This window comes from Epinephelus fuscoguttatus, linkage group LG13 (assembly GCF_011397635.1).
Source record: "Epinephelus fuscoguttatus linkage group LG13, E.fuscoguttatus.final_Chr_v1".
In the NCBI taxonomy this organism is placed as follows: Eukaryota; Metazoa; Chordata; class Actinopteri; order Perciformes; family Serranidae; genus Epinephelus; species Epinephelus fuscoguttatus.
The window spans coordinates 35997642-36023325 of NC_064764.1; the positions used below are offsets into that span (position 1 = coordinate 35997642).

General features: G+C 40.9%; 1 protein-coding gene across 1 annotated transcript; it reads right to left on the bottom strand.

Annotated features, from left to right (window-relative positions):
* Positions 1–944: 944 nt before the first annotated feature.
* Positions 945–25273, bottom strand: LOC125899785 (kinesin heavy chain-like). Its single transcript, XM_049594334.1, has 26 exons — positions 24974–25273; positions 17097–17184; positions 16714–16787; positions 16438–16542; positions 15403–15451; positions 15267–15322; positions 15066–15153; positions 14701–14825; positions 14452–14556; positions 14141–14289; positions 12403–12551; positions 12057–12223; positions 11779–11847; positions 11473–11679; positions 9690–9836; positions 9361–9549; positions 8939–9056; positions 8649–8725; positions 8378–8487; positions 7981–8082; positions 7772–7832; positions 7608–7679; positions 7316–7420; positions 6778–6994; positions 6469–6639; positions 945–5513 (listed from the first exon to the last, which is right to left on the bottom strand). Exons 1-25 carry the CDS (start codon positions 25106–25108, stop codon positions 6476–6478), a joined length of 2928 nt encoding a protein of 975 aa, XP_049450291.1. The 5' UTR covers positions 25109–25273; the 3' UTR covers positions 945–5513; positions 6469–6475.
* Positions 25274–25684: the final 411 nt, after the last annotated feature.

A 25684-nucleotide genomic window follows, 5' to 3' on the forward strand; every position in this document is an offset into this window, starting at 1 on the left:
CTCCACTGTGTCTGTAGCTCTCTCTACTCGTGGGACAGCCGTTTTCTTGAGGAAGAGGTGTTTCGGGATTGGATGTCTTCTCTTCTTCGGCTGGCAGTAGTCATCTTGGGAGAAGTGAGCACTGCAGACCCGATGGTCTGCAAGGCGCAGTGTCTGGAGAGGAGTGTTAGCATCCATTTGTAGCACAACTAGCCACAACTTCAGCATCTCGCCGTCTGACGAAGGCAGCCTATGAAAGCTGTACGGGGTGTTGCACGACATCCTGTTCTTGCGTTTGGGATAAAGGCCCGTTTATTTGAGCACTCCAAAAACTCCAGTAACACTCCAGGGGGTAGCACGTAAAAGACTCCGTCTGACTCTGACTCTTCTAGCGTAACACACACTTCACACACACATGCTCACTTACAGTACCCAGCGGGGCAGCCCTCCCCCTCTCTGCTTCAACACTGACTGACAGCTGACTCCACTCATAGCACTCATAGCACTCATAACACTGGCGATCTGAACTGGTCAGTGGTGAAAAAAAGCACTTTTAATGCGCAAACTTATACGGGACGTATTTGCCCCCGTTACTGTTTTAGCTCGTTTCACGGCTCCGGCTGCATCCGCCTTCCTCAATACTGAACCAATTTTAGAACGAGTTGTACCCATGAATCATACGCACACATACACATGGGGAAATAGGGCCCAGGTTGAAAAATACAGAAGTTGTCCTTTAACAAACAACGTACTGCGATAAAACAGTTCTTATATTTTACAAATTAGTGCCCCATGAAAGACCTCTTTAACATACAGTTACACAGCCATCAGATGATGTTGCAGCTTTAAAATGTGTTGTAATGATAATAATAATAATAACAATAATAATAATAATAACAGTATATTTGTGGTGGTTGGGTCAGAATAAAACTCCAACAAACATTATGTCAATGTTTTTAGTTCTCTTCAGTTTCTTTACACAGACTGGTGAAGTGAGCAGGTTCATGTCATCTCACGACTGTTCACAACCATCATGTTAGAATTCTGCATGAAACACAACAACGTCACCACAGTTCAATATTACACAAAGTCCACAGGCAGACAAACACTGTGGTTAAACAAAGACCTGATCGTAAAGACTCTGTGCTTCTCAGAAATGCTTTCAGATGAATCCAGTTACAATAGCTCACAATGACACAGCAGCAGATCAACACTGATTTACACTGTAGAAATATTACACAGATAGAAATACTCTGAGCCGACAAATACTGTCTCAACAAAGTGAAACAAAATCCAGAAAATCAATCTGTAAAAACTGCTCTGTAACAACTACTAGTTATTAAAAAAAAAACCAACATCAGTGTGATAAAACATTCAGTCCTGGAAAATACAAAAATCATGAACTGTTAAGAACAATAAAAAACACTTTACATAATTATAAAGCTTTAAAATCATGACCTCATAAAACATAAAAATAATTAAGTAGCTCTAAAGTTGAAATGATTTTGCTAACTTTAACTACTGATTTATTTGTATTTCTTTTTGTATTTATTGTAATTCACCTACTGATTCATTTAGATACATAATAAATAATAAATATATAAAATAAATATAAATAAATATGACATAAAATAAAGATATGATTTCTGAGTTGTTATAGGACAATATTAGGGCTGCTGTAGTGGAAAAGTTAAAGCTATGAGAAGATAAAAGTATTATGATGTTATCATACATTAGTAAATCGTCAGAATATAACTTTTGGTAAAAATTTAACTTCTTTCTCTACGTTCTGTCATCTTACACAGATTTGTATTTGCTAACAGTAGAAATACTGTTTTACATTATCATTAGGGCTGTCTGTGCTAACATGTTAATCACGCTGCGACTGAGGTTCGAACATAACGCTGTTTTTTTTATTGCGTTAACTGCATGCTGCTATTTTGACCCTTTGATGCACCCCAACTTGTAGTCAAGCCGCAGCAGCAGCTTCTTGCTTCCTGCTGCAGTGATGCAAAATTAGACACCACTGAGCTTTTGAACGTCTCCTTTCACTTTAAAAAACTCTCAGACAGCTCAGTCAAGTCAAAAGTAACATTCACCCTGTGTCAACCGGTATTAATATATCAATGAAGTACTCTGAGTTTGAGCTCCCACCTACGAGCTGACCACACAGGTGCAGCTAATCAGACTGATGTCAGCGGAGAGCTGCATCACCATGTGAGCTAATCACCACAGACCTGTGGATGAAACTAAATCAACTAAGTTCACTACAGGGCTGCTAAATGGATGGCAACTGGCTGCAGACCTGCATTTTAAGTCCTGTGTGTGATTTATCCTGGATTTATGTGAGTAGAGGAAAACTCAGCTAGCCACTAGGCTAATTTGTACAATGTAAATGCCATAGGCTTGTGCTAATAATGTTAGCATGTTGTATTTGGAGAACTATTTGTCTATGAACCTTGTGAGTTGTAGTTGAGCTAAATTTTGTATCGTTACCTCATACCTAAAATATTACTGTTGTTCATGGCTTCATATGAGTAGAAGACAACTCTGCTAGCCACTAGGCTAATTTATACAATGCGAAATGCCATAGGCTTGTGCTAATAACGTTAGCATGTTCTAAACGGAAAACGGGTCTAGTATAAGACAGTTGTTTGTGAGTCTTGTGAGTTACACTGAAGCTGATTTGTCTTCTTGTGTTTGATATTGTCTCCATCAAGTTTACTGTTTAACGTGTGTTTTTGGTGTGCTTTGAATTTGTCAAACTTTACAGCACTTCACAGTGTTTTGGAAGTGTGAATGCAGAGCGACACAGACACACCACCGCACAAGTGTATTATGTATTAAGGGGACGTCCTTAGGTCGACATGTTTTGACCTATTTGACATGTTTTGTCTTACCGTTGCAAGGAACAATGCACTCATACAAGACACGTATGAATTAGAGATAGCAACAAATGCTGTCACATTAACCAGGGATCATTGGATGTCAGTGATTATATCATAGTAACTGCACTTTCTCAAACAACAAACAAACGAACAGTGTATCTCACAGAAGAAGCGCACTGAAGAGGTTCATGGTTTCAGACCACACTGTTGAAACAGTGCAGCACTGATTTGAAAGAAATTAATCTAAAAACTCAAGATGATTAAGCAAATTTCTCTACATTCATTTGATTCCCATCAAGACACTCTGGTAAGAAATGCTTCACCTTGTTAATATGGACTTTGAAACTGTTTTGAAATGCAAATAATGAAATATTAAACATGTGATTAACTACTGAAATTCAGTAGTTAAATGCAATGAAAATTGTTTGACAGCCCTAATTATTATGAGTTCTTCAAGATATGTTTTATGTGATCGCTCCTCACTGTCCATGTATTTATTGTTTTTTGGTGTTTCCTGATGAACTGTGAACATTTTATCTGTTATCAGTGTTAAAGACATTAAAGACATATCACTAAAAAGCAATGTAAACATTCATTAAACACTAACGGAGTTCCAACATGACGTAAACTGTGTTTCATACATTAATTATTTTGTACAGCTGTTACTGATACACAAGTAATGTGGAGAAAATATTGAACTATTGAATTATTATTAAGTCGCCTTAAAGACAAAATTAGGATATTACATCTAGACTATCAATTTCTGACTGAAATGAGACACAGTCCATTTTAGCACAAAATTTAAAAAAGAAAAAAAAATTTAACTAATTTCAGCACATTCAGAGTCAAAGTGTTGATTGTTCCATAATTTTGGCATAAAAGCTTAAAAGCTGACTCAGTATCTCCTAATTTCTCCACAGTACTTTGACTTTTATCACTCCAAACGTTTCTTTAAAGCAGCTGTGCGGAACTTTATACCATTCATAAAACTGTCCCTAGTTTGTATCACCTCCCCTTGAAGATTTGCATATTTATTTGAACCCAACAGCAACAAAAAAGCCTTTCTCTATATGGCTAGCCTCGGTTGTGTCGGACACAGCGGAAGTCAGCAAACCAGAATACGGCACCCGGAGGTGGAATTAAGTCTGCACACCCGCAGCCATTAAACCACAGAAGAAGAAGGAGCCGTGTTTACGAGTAGGATTTAAGAAACAGGCTAAATGACATGTAGTAGGGAGTAGTCTCTTGTACAGTGTACAGTGGTGGTATGCACCTGGAAGTTGTTTGCGATCTGCCAATAAACTGAGAGAAGAAGAAGAGCCGTGTTTACAGAGAGTGTTCTTCGAGTAAGCGGTACGCAACGGGCATTGCTGAACACATAGCAGTTTTACCAGATGTATCTATAAGGACTTGGTTGTACTTTCGATGTCATGGTGGATAAAGAAGGAGCACCATCTAAAAGAAAAAGAACAGAAGAAGGCTAAACGGGACAGTGATAGGGCTCGAGCCCAAATGCGTGTAAACCTCGGTCGGGCATTCACCAAGTGGAGAGAGCTGAGAGATTTGAAAGGTTTTAAAACTGATCCCAAGTTGGCCCTTTTCCTAATCGACAGGTATGTAATTTCTGTTTTTATTTAGAGAATATACCTCAACTTGCTAGACGTTGTTTCACTTCAATATACGACGACATGGAAGTTATAAGCTAGCTAAATGTAACGTTAGCTGATGTGAACCGCTATTGTCTAGTAACGTTACAACAAACGCCACAAAATTATCTGTGACTGTGACCATGAACACAAATATACAGCAGGCAGTTGTCCTCAGTTTATAAGAAATTCAGAGCTACACCAGAACATTTATGATTTTCCTCTCGCTCTTCAAAACAAATGCATGCGGTAATTGCCGGTTGCAGTCAAGATTTTACAACACCAGGCTGTGGGTGTCATACCGCTTCGACCAAAGGGGGCGCGATAATCAACGAAAACGTAAAGTTCCGCACAGCTGCTTTAATTTTTCCGAACATGCTGATTTTCCATAATGACACATGGATCAATGTCTGTCGGCCATAAAGATATTTGCCTACATATTGTCAGTGATGGTGATAGGTTTCAGTGGGTTTCAGTAACATGACATATACTTTTAACGTAATTAGCACCAAGCTTTCAACACAGTTTTCATAGTGTGATGTTCACAACGTTGCCTTTAGGAAACGTAGTGAGTTCACTGCGTCCTTACAGATTTTAATGCGTCAGGACCTATCAACATCACTGTATCATCATCCAACTCCTGTTAGCTTTAGACAGAAACCTGAAATCTACTTATTTAACTTATTATTAAACTGTCACTTATCTTAATAAACTTCTTATTAAACACATTAAACTCGTCAGTGAACAAAGACAAACAGACTCAAAGCACCAGAGCTGACTGATTTCTGTCAGAAAAACAAAAGGCAGAGTCAGACAGCTGAACAGACTCAGAGGAGGAAAGAAAGCACTTGTTGGCTGTTAAGGTGGAATGGCTGTTACGGTTGACAGTTGTGGAAACAAGAGGTCTGGTTCCAGTAAAGGCAGAAGTGGTGAGAGCAGGACAGTTCAGAAATTCAAAGATCCACAGAAAAGGAAAGTGATCCAGAGGTGTGTGAGCTACCTGTGAAGACAGGAAGTGACAAAGCTTCAGTTATACAGACTCAAGGTGTCAACTAGGACTGAACAGCATCAGGAAAACACGCGATATGCGATTACGTTGTTGAATATTGCAACGATCGACCCCAGACAATGACTCGCCTACACACACTGAATAAAAACCAATGAGCGTAACATAATGATGGTACTGCAAGCAGATGTCATGAGGACATTAAAGACAGAAGTCTGTTGCAAAAAGATGAACGCTCCAGCTCTCATAGTTTTTTATTTTACATCAATTTTAAACAGGATCATAGAAACAACTGCTGTGGTTGTTGATGTGCTTGCTGTGGTTGTTGTGGGTGTGACTGACCTGTATCTTACATGTTGTAGCTCTGACGGGGTTGCTGTTGCTGTGTTGCTCGAAATGTTAATGGGGTTGCTGTGGTTGTTGATGTGGTTGCTGTGGTTGTTGAAGGGGTTGCTGTGGTTGTTGTGGGCGTGACTGACCTGTATCTTACATGCTGTAGCTCTGATGGGATTGCTGTTGCTGTGTTGCTCGGAATGTTGATGGGGTTGCTGTGTTGTTGTGGACGTTCTGATGTTGTGGTTGCTGACATGGTTGCTGTGTTGATGTTGTTGCTGTGTTGGTGTGGATGTGGCTCACTGTAGCCCGCTTGCTGTGGCTCTGATGGGGTTGCAGTTGATGTGGTTGCTGTGTTGTTGTGGATTTTGATATGGTAGTGGATGTTGATGTTGTTGCTGTGCTGTTGTGGTTGCTGTGCTGTTGTGGATGTTGCTGTGGTTGTGGGTGTTGATGTTGTTGCTGTGTTGTTGTGGTTGTGACTCACCTGTAGCCTGCTTGCTGTGGCTCTGATGGGGTTGTAGCTGACATGGTTGCTGTGGTTGTTGTGTTGTTGTGGATGCTGATGTGGATGTTCTGATGTTGTGGTTGCTGTGTTGTTGTGGTTGTGACTCACCTGTAGCCTACTTGCTGTGGCTCTGATGGGGTTGTAGTTGCTGTGGTTGTTGCTGTCGGGGGTATTGATGACGTGGACTGGACATCGCCCCGCCTCCTCGGATGGTCGGCCTGATGGATGTGGAGGAGGACGGGTGCTGATGGTGCTGATGACCAGCTCTGATTGGCTTGGCTGCATGGAGACAGGTGACAGGTGAATCAGCTGTTAATGTTGGCTTCTTCAAACTCCTCCATCAGGACACAAACTCACACTGGAACCCTCAAAGGTCCTCAGACCTCTCCCTGTACCACCCCGTTTGTTGTCCCTCACCTATCTGAGCAGAGTGTCCTCTCCTGGAGACGTTCTTGGAGCGGACGGCCTCTTTGATGCGGTCCACTTCCTGTTGGTAGCGTTTGCGGTCCCTCACAGCCGCCTCCTTGGCGTCTCTCAGGGCGGCTTCCAGAGCTTTCACTCGCTCTGCTGTGGCCCGCAGACGCTTCTCCAGCTTGGGCAGTTCACAGCGAAGGTCAGCATTGTCCCGCACCAGCTGCAGAACACAAAGGGTTAAATGTCTTGAGACTTCAGATGTGACTCGTTCAGTGTTCATCAAACAGCAGATCGGAGTAAGTCCTGTTTCACACAGTGATTGAATTTAAAGGAGAATCGTACAGAGATAACAGCAGAAGACACGTTTATGTACTCATCACAATTCATCTATGAACTGATTTTTCACTCAGCCCTGTGAGTTGTGTAAAAACTGGATAGAATGATGTAAACATGCCACTCTGATGATTGTAAACTCTCCGTGTGAGGTGAGCCTAAAGATGAGCAGGTTAGCAGCAGTATCTCAGGTGGGTGCTTCACTGACCTGTTTGTGAACCTTGCTGAGCTGCTCCAGGTTGTTCTCTAAGAAGATGATCCTCTGTCTCTGAGCCAGACTGCCGCCGGCCTCGTCACAGTCGTTCTCTGAACTCTGTTTAAAGAAGAAACGCTGATGTTCGGGTTCATCACTAAACACACAGTCTGACATGTATCTGACATCTCACAGAAAAACAGCATGATCTCACAAACTGAGACAGACATCTGTGATGAACGATGAGCATCCAAACAGCTACATACATTGTTTTCAATGGAACCTGACTGACTGATGGTTTTCTTACGTTCTTGACTCGAGTACCGAGGTCCTGGATGAAGACTTTACGCAGGTGGTTCAGCGTCTGCAGCTCTTTGGCCTGTTGGATGAAACACAAGAACTCACTCACTGATCTCAGATGTGTCACTGCAGCAGATATAAAGATATGATGATTGTAAAACAGTGACGTACCACCGTCTCCTCCAGACCCTTCAGATCCTCTTTGGCTTGTTCTCTCTTTTCATTCAGGAACCTGAATCAGACAAACCAATGAGTGTTTGTTCCTCCGACATCTCTGTTTTATCAATGCACCAACTTCTACACCTCAGCCTACAGATATTTCAACTTCTTATATTTTCTGATATTTTGAGTCTACGGTGAGCACAAAGGGACAAACTTACATCAGCTTCTGGAGTCTCTGGTCTTTGTTCTGATCCTCAGCCTTCAGTTTGTCAAAGTCCGACTGCAGCTTCCTGTTCTCCAGCTGCAGAGCCTGGTTCACACTGAAATAAAACAACATTTAATCACACTACATCACTGCCGACACGTTCATACAGCTGCAGCCTCAACATGATTAACGCGTCCTGACAAAAAAAGGCTAAAACATCAGAGTAAAACTAGAACTACTCAGAAAACTAGACTAAATGATCAATGTGACTAAAATAAGTATTTTTCGTGATGACAATTATAACTTTAAAAGCACTCAGCTGAGCACTTAAATAACTAACTATTAAAAATAATCAAAACCACACAACGCCCTCCTCAGACACTGATGAGTTCTAATAATGAATAACGTACTCTTTGAGTTGGTCGACGTCTCTCTGCTTCTGCTCGATCTCGTCTCGGAGGCGACTCAGCTGTTTGTGGTGAACCTCTCTGTGGTTCTCCATCTGTTCCTCCAGAGTTCTCTGCAGAACACACAGCAGCAACACTTCAGCTCTCACTGCGTGACTTTCACAGTCGTCGACTGAGTGGCGACAGGGTGTCAAACACTACGAGATCTCTCACCAGGAGGAAACCATGATGAGGAGCTTCAAACTGAATTCAGATGAGGAGGAAGATTTTTTACCTTCATCTCGACAGCGTCCTTCAGTCTGCTCATGTGTTCCTTCTCTTTGTCCATCACCGTCAGCTCCTGCATCTGACCTGAACACACACAAACACACACACACACACACATATTTTTATTGCATTTAAATATTTTCCTTGAATATCAATTTTTTTTAATTTTATAGTTTTAAAGACTCAAAGTTGTTTTTGTAGTTTTTATAACAGATTTGTTTTCTTCTCTACTCAGACACACTGCTGACAGCCAATCATAGAACAGTGTTTGCTGTCACCGTGGTAACGCTGTCTGACCTTGAGCGTGGAGTTTGGCGATCTCCTCCATCAGAGAGTCCTGACTCTCCTCCAGCTTCCTCTTCTTCTGCTCCACCCTCTGAAGGTCGTCGGACAGAGACACAATCTTCGCCTGGAGCTGCGACACACACACACACACACACACAATCACTTCTATGTAAAATCAGACATTCAGCTCCCCCATAGAGCCCAATCATAACTACAGGACTTTATATGATTTATTCATCAATTAGTTTTTGTTTTACAGTTTTTTAATGTCCTTTGATACTGAACTGCCTTGTTGGTCTGTTTTATGTTCATTACGTCTGATTTCATGTGAAGCACGAAAGCATGAAAGGTGCTGCATAAATAAAGTTTATTATTATTATTATTATTTTATCCGTTGAATAAGGCAAACTCCTGGACTGTGAGTTGAACTTTACCTGAGAGACGAGCAGCTGGCAGGTGTTGAGCTCCTTCTCGTTGGCCTCCATCTTGCACATGTTCTCCGTCAGGTTGAGCTCCAGCTGTTTGCTGCGGTTCACCAGAGATTTGACCTCAGACTTCATCTTGCTGATGTAGAGACGAGTGGTGGTGAACTCCTCCTCCATCACGCCGCTCGTCTCTGTCATCTGAAGAGACAGAAAGATGCTGACAGGTCATTTAAGGCTGTATGTGCGTGTGATGCATTTTATAGACTAATCGATTCACTGAGGAAACTATCAGCAGATCGATCAGGATGTGAAATTATTACAGTGTGTAAATGTCTTACAGCTCTGAGGTCGGTGGTTCCGAGGACGCTGCCGATGTCACTGAGGTCTCTGAGCAGCAGACTGAGGATCTCTGCTGACCTCTTCTTATAGTGAGAACTGACCTCCTGCAGGGTGGACAGCTCCCTCTGAATCGTCTCCAGACTCACCTGGTAACATGGGACAGGAAAAAGAGCTGATCTCCACGAACGTACACAGCTCAGACTTAGAACAAGCATCCCGACATCCTATTATCCTACCATCCGAATTTCCTCACATCCTACTATTCTAACATCCTACTATTCTAACATCCTAACATCCTACTATTCTTCCTATCATCCTAACATCCTGCCATCCTATTGTCCTTACATCCTACTATTCTAACATCCTATCATCCTACTATTCTAACATCCTACTATTCTAACATCCTAACATCCTACTATTCTTCCTATCATCCTAACATCCTGCCATCCTATTGTCCTAACATCCTACTATTCTTCCTATCATCCTAACATCCTGCCATCCTATTGTCCTTACATCCTACTATTCTAACATCCTATCATCCTAACATCATACTATTCTAACTTCCTATCATCCTAACATCCTACTATTCTAACATCCTATCATCCTAACATCCTACTATTCTAACTTCCTATCATCCTAACATCCTACTATTCTAACTTCCAACCATTCTGACATCCTACAGGGGCGGCTGTGGCTCAGAGGTAGAGCGGGTCGTCCACCAATCGAAAGATCAGCGGTTCGATCCCAGGCTCCTCCAGGCTGCATGTCGAAGATACTGAACCCCAAATTGCTCCCGATGGCTGTTCCATCGGTGTGTGAGTGTGTTAAAACTGAGTAGCCACCAGTGTATGAATATGTGTGTGAATGGGTGAACGTGACTCGTAGTGTAAAAAGCGCTTTGAGTGGTCAGTAGATGACTAGAAAGGCGGTATACAAATGCAGGTCCATTTACCATTTTAATGTCATCCTATTGTCCTTACAACCTACACTTCTAACATCCTACCATCCTAACATCCTACTGTCCTATTATCCAACTTTCCTAACACCTTACTATTCTAACATCCTACCATTCTGACCTCCTACCATCCTAACATCCTACTATTCTAACTTCCTACCATCCTACCATCCTATCATCCTAATGTCCTACCATCCTAATGTCCTAACATCCTACTGTCCTATTATCCAACTTTCCTAACACCTTACTATTCTAACTTCCTACCATCCTAAAATCCTACCATCCTACTGTCCTAACATCCTATTGTCCTACCATCCAACTTTCCTAACATCCTACTATCCTTACATCCTACTGTTCTAACTTCCGACCATCCTACCATCCTACTGTCCTAACACCCTACTATTCTAACATCCTCCCATCCTAACATACTACTCTCCTTACATTTTAGCATCCGACTATCCAACTTTTTTAATATCCTGCCAACCTAACATCCTATTATCCTACCAGGTTAACATCCTACTGCCCTACCATCCTACCATTTTAATATCCTACCATCCTGACACTACTATCCTTACATTCTAGCGTCTTACAGTTCTACCATCCCACTGTCCTACCATACTAACATTCTATTGTCCTACGATACTGTCCTGACATCCTACATTCCTAACATTCTACTGTCCCTACTTCACATCGTCCTACCATTCTAACATCCTACAGTCCTATCATCCTAACATCCTCACACTCTACCGTCTCTACACCTTATTGTCCTAACATCCCAACATCCTATTGTCCCACCATCCTGAGCCTTGTTGTTTATATGGACTCACAGTTTTGTGTGCCAGCTCTTCGTTCAGCTGTTGGTTGCAGCGGTTCTTGGTCTCCACCTCTTGGCTCTTGTGGTCGTAGTTGACAGCGAGCTCCTCCAGCGCCTGCAGCACCTCCTTCACCTCTTCTTTGGCCAAGTCACTGTCCCTCTGCAGCCGTGACAGCTCCCCCTGCACACGCTCATAGTCCTGACGGCTCGACACCAACAGCTGGATGAAGGGTTACAAAGAGGTGGAGGGACCATGATTGCAGTGATTGATATTAGATACATACCACTATGACGGTTTGTACAGCAAGGTGAGACTCACCTCGTCCTGATCTATCAGCTGCTGTTTGAATTTTTCGGCCGTCTGACTGTGATGGTTGATCTCCTCATCCTGAAAGATGAATTTAATGTTTATTTAAGGATCCCCAGTAGAAGCACATCAAAGTGCCTATAGTCTTCCTGAGGTTTGAAATAATGTACTGACATAAAAGTGCAGACAGATTACGATATAAAAACATCAGATACCTCGTCAGAAGATTGTCAGTGTTTCACAGGCTCAAACAATATAAAAGGGTCTCAGCTGGCACAGGTGAGACTCACCTTGTCATCCAGCTGATGGTACAGGTCTGTGATCAGCGTCTCATACTGCGTCTTCTCTTCGTCTGACAGGGGGGCGGGGGGTGGGGCCAGGCTGTCAATCACTGCTGTCGTCTCACTGCTGGTTTTCTTGTTTCTGCTCAGCTGCTCCTCCACAGGTACAGACTCACCTGGGAGAGTTAAGAAAGGTTGTATGTGTAAACAGGGTGTGCGGCCATGTTCAGGCCCCCTCATTCATTTCAATGGAATCATTCAGCACAGAGGACTAAAACAGTTGAACCCAACACATGTAAGCTCACACAGTTTGCAGATGTCTGTGTTAAGTGAATGTTAAATTTCTCCTGTTTACCTTTCCTCCAGCGTTTCAGCTCATTCTCCAGTTTCTGTATCGTGATGTTCAGACTCCTGTTCTTCTCTTTTTCCTTCTCGTACTTCTTCTTCCACTCCTCAGCAGTCAGCTCCTGGTTCACCGACACTGTGTTCTTTATGGTTTTAGCTCTAAAAACACAGAAACAGCACAGAAAGTGGTGGTTAACAAACACTCAGAGAGCCGGGTGCTGTCTGCAACAGAAGAGATGATGTATGGACCAATACATTTTGAGGTGTTGAGAGAGATGAAGGGTGATAAGAGACTGTGTAATAAAGCACTGACAGAAAAATTACAAGGCAACGGCAAGAAGTAAAAATCTGTACTTCAGTACAACCAGAGAGATCCCTAAGTTCAACATGCAACAATTGAACAAAATAAACTTCTTTAACTGCGGTTTTAAAAAAAAGAGGAAAGGGAAAAAGGAAAGGAGCACCATGCAAAAGTTTGGGCACCTCAAGACATTTGAGCTCTACGACAACTTTTATCAGGGTCTCACACCTTAATTGGCTTGTTAGGACTCTGGCTTTTTCACAATCATCATTAGGAAAGGCCAGGTGATGCAAATTTCAACTGACTCCTGAAACCTTGTCCCAACAATCAGCAGCCATGGACACCTCTAAAGAGCTGCCTAGCACTCTGAAAACTAAAATAACTGATGCAGGAGAAGACTGTAAGAAGACAGCAAAGTGTTTTCAGGGAGCTGTTTCCTCAGTTGGTAATGTTTCATAAGAAATGGCAGCTAACAGGAACTGTAGAGGTCAAGTTGAGGTCTGGAAGACCAAGAAAATTTTCTGAGAGAGCTGCTTGTAGGATTGTCAGAAAGGCTAATGAGAACCCCTGTTTGACTGCAAAAGACGTGCAGGAAGATTTCTCAGACTCTGGAGTGGTGGTGCACTGTTCTACTGTGCAGACACACCTGCACAAATATGAGAAGAAAACCTTTCCTGTGTCCTCACCACAAAATTCAGCGTCAGAAGTTTGCAAAGGAACATCGAAACAAGCCTGATGCTTTCTGGAAACAAGTCCTGTGGACTGATGAAGTTGAAACAGAACTTTTTGGACGCAATGAGCAAAGGGACACCTGTCCAACTGTTGAACACGGGGATGGATGGATCATGCTTTGGGCTTGTGTTGCAGCCAGTGGGACGGGAAACATTTCAAGAGGGAAGAATGGATTCAGTTAAATTCCAGTAAAGTCTGAAAGCAAACATCACAGCAAATGTAAAAAAGCTAAAGACGAAGACAGGATGGCTTCTACAACAGGACAATGATCCTAAACACACTTCCAAATCCACTATGGACTACTTCAAGAGAAGCAAGCTGAAGGTTTTGCCGAGGCCCTCACAGTCCCCCCAACCTAAACATCATTAAAAATCTGTGGATAGACCTCAAAGAGCAGAGCATGAAGACGACCCGAGAACCTCACAGAGCTAGAAGCCTTTTGCAGGAAGAACGGGTGAAAATCCTCCAAACAAGAACTGAAAGACTCTGAGCTGGATACCAAATGTGTTTAGAAGCTGTGATACTTTCTTTAACGTCTTTATCTTTCACTTTTTGCCTTTAGGACATCAGTACATCTTCCACTTACCTAACTACTCACTGTACACATAATTTTGACCAGGGGTGCCCAAACACAAGTTATAATAAACTGATCTATCTGGTCCTGGACTGACATCAGCTTCACAACCAGACTGTAATATGTGTTCCTTCACAGCACCTCTGTCCAAACATGAGGGTGGACTTGGTTTCAGCCTCGTTGTAAACAGAAGGAGAGCAGCAGATGATGATGGTGGTCCGACAGTTTCCTCCCAGAGAGTCCTGAAGGATCCGAGTCATCTTACTGTCTCTGTACGGGACGTGCGTTTTCTATAAAGACATACACAAACTCAGAATGACATCACTGACGGCTGAAGTTCCACAACTGGACTTTAGGAAATGTGCTTTTTGTGAAGTTTATAGAATATTCTGAACATTTCAGGTTTACATTTCACAATGCTACGTTAGCTAATGTGATTTTAGAAGACTCACTGTTCCTTCACTCAGAGCAGAGATGACGTTCCCCAGAGCAGAAAGAGACTTGTTGATGTTCTTGGCTTCATCCAACACGGAGCCTTCCGCTCCAGTTTTACTCACCTAAACATCATCAACATCATCATCATCACCATCACCATGAATGATGAATCTATGTTATTGCTATGTTAATGATATGCTAATGAGTTACAATGTGACTCATGATTAAATGAGTTAAATACAGTGAGTGTGGTGGAGCAGTATGACCTTCTCGCTGCCTGCCAGGTCGACCAGGTAAAGTTTCCCAGACAGTTTGAGCTCCGTCTCCACGTTCTCCTGCTTGATGTTGATCAGAAAGATACTGTGACTGCGAGAGCTGTGCTCGTTCATGTCTGCAGGACGAACAAACAGGAAATACATCTTAATACTTACAGAGGAAATAAAAAGAGGAACCAGATTATCAGTGTAGCGCCCCCCAGAGATGGCGGTGTTACTGCCAAATATGAATCAGCAATATATCACAAAATATTTTATTGCAATAACCAGCATATTGCAACATATTTGAATTAAATTAAGTTGACAGTAGTAGTGTTATACTAGTAGTAGTATAAGTGGTACAGTTAGACACTCACTGGTGACGGCAACGTGTCTGTTTGCTTTTCCCTCATCGATGACGTCCATCACTTCATCAGGACTGGAAACAAAACGCTCCGTGCAGCCCTGACAGGAAACACACATCAGTGAAGTGCTGCTATGGTAATACTGATCCTATAGTACTGATCCTGCAGTACTGATACCACTTTATTCTACTTTAAATATTAAACATTACATACCTTGACAAAAGGAACCCTGTTTTTGTCCTCATGAACGGCCAGGTTTGTCTTCGACACTGGAACATGAATCAAACGATCATCATCACTGTTTGTGTTTAAAACTGTGAATATTAAATATGCTCAGTTTCATCCTCACCGTCCAGTAGGTCTCGGATTTTATCCAGATAGATTTCAAAATAAGAGACCTGCAGAGAAAACCAGACACAAGATACAGTGATAAATGCTCTCACCACAAAACATAATATTTCTGCTTCAGTGGGAAGGAGTGCATTATATTCATGTGTTCACAGACTGAGGATGACTCAGGCTTCAGCATTCACTCCACGACCTCCTAATACACATTTAAATTACATTATTAAATCTAATTATTCTGTTTCAGTGTCAGAGATGATTTAGATACAATATACTGATAAAACTGAAACACATTTTTCCTGCATACTTTATTTTTATCAGCTAAATTTTATATTGATACAAGTGAATATGACTCAGAGTTGTTGTTATTCCTATATATAAATATAAATATAACATGTACCTGCTTACTGTATGTTAGAGGCTGTGAATAAAGAGCAGCTGGTGAGCAGCGAGCATATGGAGAGCATGTTGGTCAGTGAACGCCTCGCTGGCCTCTGCAGGACGTCTGATCACAGATCAGATTTAAAAACACACTGTGGTTCTTACCAACGACGACACAACACAGAAGAATCTGACAGACCTATGATACATAATAAAAGGAAACTACGGAGTCCCTGCAGCCCAAAAAGGACTTGTATTCAATATACAGTGTGAGTTCATGTCTTAGTGCTGATATAAAAACAGAAACACACTGAGGACCTAAAATCAATTTATGTTTTTATTCATAATGTCACAGTTTTAATGTGATGTGTTTGTTTCACTGTCATGTTATTTATTATATGTGATTGGCAAGGTGAGAACATTTCATGAATCATGCGCGAACCCCATCGTAAGAAGATTTCTACGCTCAGATCTGCTGGTTTGTAAGATAGATTGATAAATGAGGGTTACTGTCTCCGCTCACATCTGTTGGCGGCATGAAGGCATAAAAAAAATAAATAAAAACAATACAGTGTTTAATAAATGATCTTTGTTTGATGCAGACGGCTCCTGACTGATGCGACTGTTTATGTCATCAGTGTAAAGATGACATCATCACCTTGATGTGAAACTCCAGGTTTTCATCCATGGAGTAGATGTGGTCAAAGATGTCTCTGGCGATACGAGGGATGATCCCCATCACGTGAGGGTCGTGCAGATTCCCCTGAAAATTTAAAACAGTGCAACATAAAAACATAAAACACAGACATGGTTTCAGACACAGATACGTGAGAGCCCTAAAGAATAAACTAAGAGTAACTTAAAAATAATCAATAGAGTTAAAGCAGCTGATTAACACTGAAAAGTATTAAGTGTTGTGGTGAATCAGACCGACCTCCATGGTGTGAGTCTTTCCTGATGACGTCTGACCATAAGCAAAGATGGTCCCATTGTATCCTCCCAACACATCTGAAACACAACACACACACATTATATACACACAACAGAGGAGGAGCCAGAGCCTTCAGCTGTCAGGCTCCTCTTCTGTGGAAACATCCTCCTGTTTCAGTCCTGGACGCAGACACCGTCTCCACATGTGAGAGTTGACTTAAGACTTTCCTCGTTGATAAAGCTTATAGTCAGGGCTGGCTCAGGCTGGACGTGAACCAGCCCCTAGTTAGGCTGATAAAGGCTAGTTTATTATTTATCAGTTTATGTATACTTATCTGTACTTTTTTCTGCGTGTGTGTTTGTGTATATATGATGGTGTGAACTGACCTTTGACAATCTGTCTTGCGCAGGTGTCGTACACCTGAACCTGTTCAGTGTTCGGAGGGAGGACTCTGTCAAACACATACGGCTTCCCCTAAAACACAGGAAACACAGCATCAATACAAAAGTCTCTGTTATATGCCTTTAACAAACAGTTTCCTCCTCCTTTCTTTAACGCTTTGAGACCTGCAGTAACGTCACATTGCTTGCACTGCTTTCAGGCGCCTTTCGGTAGTATTAAAACCTTTCAACCTTCAGCGATTTCTTTCAAAAACATGATTTAGAAAATTATTTTTTTTCAAAAACTAGAGAAAAAAGTGAAAGCTAGAGAAAAATTATATTTTTAATTTTTATTATTATTAAATTTTAGAATTATGTTACAGAATTATTAGAATTTTTAAGCCCTTTTTTCAGGTCATTTTTCATGTTTGTTTTTAACTTTTGCTTTCTTTCTTTTATTCTTCATTTATTTTCTACAAATTTTCTTGGTCTTAATTTTCTCTTTTTACTAATTTCTTGCTAATTTTTGGGGTCATTATTTCTTTTGTTGCTCAATTAAAAGAAATCTAGCCAATTAGCTCAGGTTTCAAAGGGTTAAGTAAGTTTATTTATTTTAAGTTTATTTCCTTTTTATTAATCCCCCTGAGGGGAAATTCAGTGTTTTCACTCTTGCTTGTCAATTACACACAGGTCCAAAAGACACACACATGCACAAACAGGACCTATACATGCACAAATTGGAGAGATGTCAGAGTGAGGGGGCTGCCCTTGGTGAGGCGCCCCAAGTGGCTGGGGGGTTCGGTGCCTTGCTCAAGGGCACCTTGGCAGTGCCCAGGAGGTGAACTGGCACCTCTCCAGCCACCAGTCCATGCTCCATATTTTGGTCCGGACAGGGACTCGAACAGGCGACCCTCCAGTTCCCAACCAGTCCCTATGGACTGAGCTACTGCCGCCCCCACAGCTTCAAACACTTCAGACATTATACTAGCTTGTTACAGCATGACGACCAAAAATACTGATAAAATCAAATAAATGACTTTGACTTAAAGTGCAGGTACACTGTATTAGAAATATAAAATAAAAACAGCAAAACATCTTGTGAAAGTTTGAGAGGGGAAACTTCAAATACAACTCAAGGGGAAGTCTGAATATTTCATTATTTATGGGTCTTGATGATTTTAATAAGCCAGAGCAAACCAGAGGAGGAAGTCTTAAACTTGTGATGTCAGGTATAAAGTTTGGAACTGCTCCACAGGCAATAAACAGGAGACTAATTTCGTCTGATCTTTGTTCTACTACAGAGTTCTCAGTTGTGAAACAGAAAACGTTTCCATATACTTAGAACGTTCCCCTGTCTGCTTTCATCTACAACATCTATCACCATTCACTGTCTGTGGAGCATGAACATATTTACAGACACATTGAACATATTCACAGTTAAACATGTGTAGCTGCTGAACAAACTTGAAAGCACAGGAAGTGTCAGAGTGAGTTTGAACTCCAGATTAAACTGATGTTTTCACTAACGGATGAGACAAGTCTGCAGCTTCCTGTTTCCAATCTGCTGACATTTAACTGATCTGAGGACAGTTTCATCCAGAGACTCTCTGAATATTAAAATGTCAGTGTTTTTATTTATTTCATTATGGCTCTGTGAATGTTCCCAGAGTCTACAGTAGCATCTTTGAGAGTCTTTATTCACTTCATTCACACTAAATGTCACATCTGAGAAGCTGAAACGAGACAAAGTTTGAAAACAAGATTCATGAATGTTTAAAATCCTCAGAGAACAAAAACACAAACAACACAGCTGATTATTATTGATTCTGTTTACATTATCAGCTGATTAATGGATCCATGCAGCTGTTCCCAAACTTTCTTCTGATCAGTCAATCATGTAATTTTACTGTTAAGGAGGTTTAGATAAACGGGGGTTTGCTTCTCCTCACTCACACGCACGTCATATTCAATCGTTATGCAGATGATACTCAGATCTATGTCTACATAAATCTTGATGTATCTGTGCGGTAAAAAGCATATCACATGTCAAAGACTTGTCATTGGCCCCGAAAACCTGCAGCCACACATGAAGCTATTTGTTTATTTCATCAATAACAACATTAAGACTGTGGGGAAAAACAAACAAAAACAAGCTGTATTGATCTACCTCCTTTAATTCGGCCTCTCTTTTTAAAATCACACCAGCAGCTGGTTCAGTCCATGTATGTATTTTAATTCTCGCTTTAAAAAACTCTGACTGGGCTGACTGTTAGCATCACACAGCTGACATTAACATTTATTAACAGGTTTAACTACAGAATAGACCCGTTTCAGTGTCAGTGTGAGTTTGTTGGGATGTTTAACGGCAGAGTGTTGGATGTAAGCGCTGCTCCTGTGTTAGCTCATGCTAACCAGGCAGACTCTCCAGGAGGACAGCGGCTCCACTGACAGCAGCAACAGACGCTTCGTTGATCTGGCAAGAAGTCAGGTTGGTCTGAGATCAGACAGCCGGCACAAAAAGGGGTATATTCAGGTATAGTTTTACTGGAGATGTAAAGCAAATCAACTCCGACTGTCAGGAAAGAGCTCAACATCAGGTGGGAGAGTCCTGTGAGACAGAGTCTGGGCTTTTCTGAGGTGTGTTCACAATAGGGCTGGGCGATATAACTATGTACACTATATGGATTTAGACTACACTATTAATATCGATATAGGGTCAAGTTACATGATCTTCCGAAAAGCTGGTGCAGTCTCACTCACAAGTTCTCTATCAACACTCAGAGAGACACAGAGCTGCTCCTCTGTTCAATCTGTCTGTTCATTAGTCTACAGTGTGACATCGGTCTGTATGTTGAACCTGCTATGCTAAATCAGTCTGTGAGATGAATTAAATTAGCACAGCAGCACATGTGCAATCCAGTCGCCGTGTGACAGTGAGACAGCACCTGGATGCAGGAGACAGATCTGTTTAAACGTTGATGTTTCATATACAAGACGTATATAACGAGGACAAAGTGTCTCTGTTCCTCCCTCAGCCTCTCTGTCCATGCTCTGTGCATAAATAAGATTTATAGCCTAAATAATTAAAAATATTTAAATCATTTTGCAGCACTAGATTCATTTGAAAGGCCAACAGATGGAAAACAACTTTTTAACTTAGCCCACAAAGATATTGAATTTTTCCAAACCTACTTGATACCTTTATACTCATTTTATAATTTACTGTCCTGTGCTGCAACCTTTAAACCTCTGTAGCTCCACTGCTGTGTGCTATTTATTTTATACCATTTTTCTTTTACGTGTCGTGCAGCTGTAAACAGGGAAAAAAAACCCTGTCTTTGCATTTTATTTTGACCACAGTCTGTTTGTATAAAAGTGCTCGTGGCTGAGAACATGTTGCCCATTTCATAGAAAATACTGAGCCATGAATTTTTGTCGTTGTCGTCCAGCCCTTGTTCACAAGCTGTTTTATTCATTTCAGATCTTTACAATAGTTCAATGAAACAACAATCAGGCATGTCTTATTTCACAATCTAAATCTTCAATAAAACGTGTTATTTTCAGTGTGAAAGCTCAGATGTTGTTGTCGTTTCCTGTAGTGAAGGGGATTTAAAAACAGAAACACGCAGAGAGGAAGGGAGAACATTGGCCGACGGTAGGCTCATAGCCACAGTTTAGATCCTGTGAGTCAGACGAGCTGCATGCTGACTCACTGGGATACTTACTGGAACTGAGCCATCATTAATCTTAATATTATTTACATCTGAGCTTTTCTTAGCATGGCGAGGAACAAAATGTCTGCCGTGAAAAAGGTCTAATAAAATAATCATGATAATAATATCTACTAAGATAATTAATCAGCTGCAGGTTTATTTTCTGCGGACTGATGATTTTATTAAGTTAAACTGTAATAAACTGTCTGGGCGGAAACGAGGAAGAAACCTCCTCATCACCCTCAGTCTGTGCTTCAATAAGATGCCTGTCGTCATGGTAACTGCATCCCACTGGGAGACGACAGAACGAATCAGAGGAAGGAAAGATGATTATACATACACACACACACACACAGCGGACTGCTATTCTGGTTTCAGTCATTTCGAAATGTTTTCATTAAAGCTGTTTTTTTAAACCCGAAGAAACAAACTGATTTTCAACATGTTACTAAAAGCAGCTTCAATAATCTGATTAACTTAACATAATCCTTAATCAGTCCTGTGTGTTAACTGGTCTTTTTAATTTAACTAAATAAAACATCCGTTCAATAAAGGTCAGTAAAATCTTTAAGTGTGCATCTCCTCTTTAACATGAAGGTTAGTTTGGACCTATCGTCTGTGCCCAGGGTTGATGCTCTGCTGTCGGTCACGTGACCCCCGACGGCCTTCAGCCTCCACTGTCATAGAGACAGATCATTTCCCATGAGACTTTGCAGCAGCTCCATCCCCCGTTCTGTCAATAAAACCTTCAGACTGACGACAGTAAGTCAAAGAAACCTGGCGCAGCTACGTTCTGCTGTTTCTGCTTTAATCACCATCGAACTGAACTCTGACACTGCATCAAGCACTGCGGGATATTTAAGGCGGTATTACTGTAACAACAACATACAGCTCAGGTTGTGTCCAGACTTTTAAATTTAAAGATGAGTTTGTTAAAGAAACAAGAAGCAGACTAAACATCGTCTGTTCATGTTGAGTTAACGACGTCTCGTTCAAGAGACGAAGCAGAGACAGACTGAACTCTCCTCGTTATATTTATGTTATAAATGGGCCTCATTATATTTTAATACGTCTCCATGCAGTCTATTGTTCTGTCCTAACTGGGGACGGCTTCAGGACGAATCATTGTCAACTGTATGGGATGGCAGTCGTTGGCAGAGAGAAGAGAATAACACTACTTACTAGGGATAGACCGATATGGATTTTTTAGGGCCGATGCCGATACCGTTTTTTTTCCATCACCCTTAGCCGATGACCGATTATGGACTGCTGATTTTCTTGAGCCGATATTTGGGGCTGATACTGCTTTTGCTCCCTCAGTTTACATTAAAAAAAAATGACACAATGATAACAAATATTACAGGTCTCAAGTTTAAAATAAGAAACATTTACTGAACAGTAAAAAATACTAAAACAAGAAGGAAAGTTGAGAACAGGTAGAATATTATCATTATTATTATTATTATTATTATTATTATTATACATTCAAATAAAAAAAGAGTTCAGTGCTCTTAAATCTTCCAGTAATGTCTTTATAAAATAATCAAATATTTAAGCTGAAGCATAAATAAAACAACAACTACTGTACACAGTAGGATTCAACAGCTTTGTTCAACTTAACCACATACTTTCAAATGAAAAAAAGTGCCAGGGAAAAATAAATCTGCGAACCCACGCGTGTATCGGCTGATGCCGATACAAGTAAAAAACTCAAATATCGGCCCGATGTATCGGCCGGCCGATGTATCAATCTATCCTTACTACTTACTATTTATTTATTTATTTATTTATTATAACCTGAGTATCTTGCATCTTAAACCTACAGAACAAATTCACGCCGTACAAGGTCCCGAGACGGTTCTAGAAAATCATCATGTTAATATTGAGACCAGGAAACTTTGCACCACACAAGTAAACAACTCTGCAGTGGGGGTGTTCCATATCATCTTGTTCACAATAATACCAGTATATTTTTGAATATGATATGAAAAATACATACTGTGATATTTCAACTCCTTGACACTGACGTCATACTGTTACCCACGGCAACAACAAGCATGGCTGAAAGCGAAATTATTACAGACTCTGCGGTGGTTCCAAAAAGAGGAGCAAATAAACAGTGGCGTCCTGATTGTTTTATGAACAGCCCCGGACTTCTCAGACTCTTTTAGTGACTTGCCGCTCAGAGGGAACTCATTCAGCGGCTCCTCTGGCGGCAGCACAGCGTCTTTCTCAACAAAAATCTCCACATATGTGAATGTGTGATAGTTGTGGTATCATAACAGCCTGTCACAGGTTACAGTGTGATGATTTGAGGAGAAATGGCAGAGCATAAAGGTCCAGGTGGCAAAAAAATGTTGCATTGATTTATATATACATCCCAGGAGACATTTTTGTATTTGGGAGCTGTTTAAATGTGTAATTTGTGGTAGATTTTATTTAGCTGAACTATTAATATTGTATAATCTCACTCTGAGTTACTGCTGTTGTTCACAAACTGAAGAAATAACAGATCATTTTTCTTTAGTTGTAACTGAGTACTTGAAGCAAACTGTAAAATTAAATCACTTATTTTGTTCCAATTCTATTTTCTTACTTTAATGATATATTTTTTTAACTATAAGAATATCAGCGAAAAAATACCCTGAAATATTGTGATATTATTTTAGGACCATATCGCCCACCCATAGTACTTTCTCCATTGTTATATATCTTGTTGATGTAAACTGGAGCTTCCGTGTAGCTCTGTTGTTTTATATGTACTGTGATAAGACTGTCTGTGTAAAAGAGAGCTTGCTGATATTTATTCATCTAAATCCACCTCATTATATTTAGTTATAAACCTGCAACATGCTGACTGCAGGAGCGTCCACCAGAGCTGTTGACTGTCAACCGAACGGTCACTTCACACCATGAGACCTCTACAAAGCTGTTTCTGTGAATTTGACAGTACATCCAACCGACCTCACAACCACAGACCACATGTAACCACACCAGCTCAGGACCTCCACATCCAGCGACTTCACCTGTAAGACTGTCTGAGACGAGCCACCTGAACATCTGATGGAACACTTGGTTTTAACTCGAGCTTTGCAACATAAAGATGTTATATCATTACCGTGATATGAGACAGTATATCGTGTTATATTTTGGATATGGTTGTATCATTATATGCCATAAATGGTGTTTATTCCCTTCTTTAAAAGCTGAATTACAGTAAAGTGATGTAAATGTATCAACTTACCATACATTTTATTTGTTTTAACGCTTGCCTTAATCCACTTTGTCATTACATCCACATTATTATTGAAAGATTTAATATTTTCCGAGAGAAAAATAGTCATCTCTACAACTTTGTTGCATCAGAGAGGGTGTTCTGTCTCAAATATTATGTTTGATTTTGTCTCCCAGTCCTAGCATTAACTAAGTGCTTTGGAAGATATTTAAAAATACAGATATAGCCATTTGAGTATTGAGATACAGACTAAAAATACTGTGATATATTTTTCAGGACATATCGCCCAGCCCTAGTTTTAACAACTGAAGAATTTCTGCACAGACAGTCAGACACCGTCTCAGTGAAGGTGAATGTTTATCATCTGCACCAGACAGCAGTTTGTATTTGTTGTGACTTGTGCAGTTGTGAGGCTGGTTGGATGTACTGCCAAATTCAAAGAGAAGACATCAGAGATGTCTGATGGTCAGTTGTCAGTCTGTGCTGTAATGATGCTGCTGAATCAGCCACACCTGTCAGGTGGATGGACAAACAGACACATATATCAAAGTATCCTTTTCATCTTCATCTGTCCTGCTGCTGTTAGGATCAATAATCTGATATCTAATTAATAAACAAATATGGACACTTAATGACATGATGAAACTTTACATTTACATGCGAGCAAATGTTCTGTATCAGAAATCAAGATGTTTGTTTCCTGTCTGTGCTGATTTCAGATGATATTTGATTCATTTTCATTGTGAATCATCAGAACTGATGATGACTGTTGTGTTTCTATTGTTCGTGCAGACACACACACACACACAGACAGACAGACACACAGACAGACAGACAGACATAAGGAGGGTGTGCCGGTAAAACACACCGCGTGTTTACTGGTCCCACTAGTCTAAAACCATCACACACACCGGGACAGTCGGTAACAGACTCACCGCCACCACCACCGTGTCCTCTCCGTTAAATTTCGGGATGTATTTGTCTCCACGGCTCCGCTCCGCGTCGTTGAGCGGCCTGAAGCGACACATCACCTTCACCCCGCACACCCCGCACTCCGCCGCGTCCTCCATCACCGACACCGTCTCACCGACACTGTCCGGTACCCGCGACACAAACACCCGACCGGGACGAACGTTACAGCGGACCGAGCACCGACAGAGCCGCAGACCTCCGGTGGTTTACTCCCGTGAAATGAGGATACACTCCCACCTCACACAGGTCCACCCTGAAGCACCGAGCCGCACGGCACTCTGGGACATAGAGTCCTCCTGTGTCTATACATATTAATTGATTAGGCCTTCATCCGCTCCATGCTACAGAAAGATATTAATGTTCCTGTCGACAGAAGACAACAAAATGTTGCACTCTTTTTTTCTGCAGCAGTATTTATCATAATAGTCATAATATTAATAAGAGGAAGAATATAGAAAAACACATCTCATGTTACATTTTTATATATTTAAATAATGTAAAATGTTTAAATTATTTAACATCATCAGTGGTGGTAACCCTCGCCTTCAACTGGACTAAACAAAAAAAATAAAAATAAATAAATGAAAAAGTATTATCTACTTCTAACGCAGCACATTGCATGAAAATGTACTTTTACTGCACTGAAAATTTACACAAATGTATTAATTATTAAT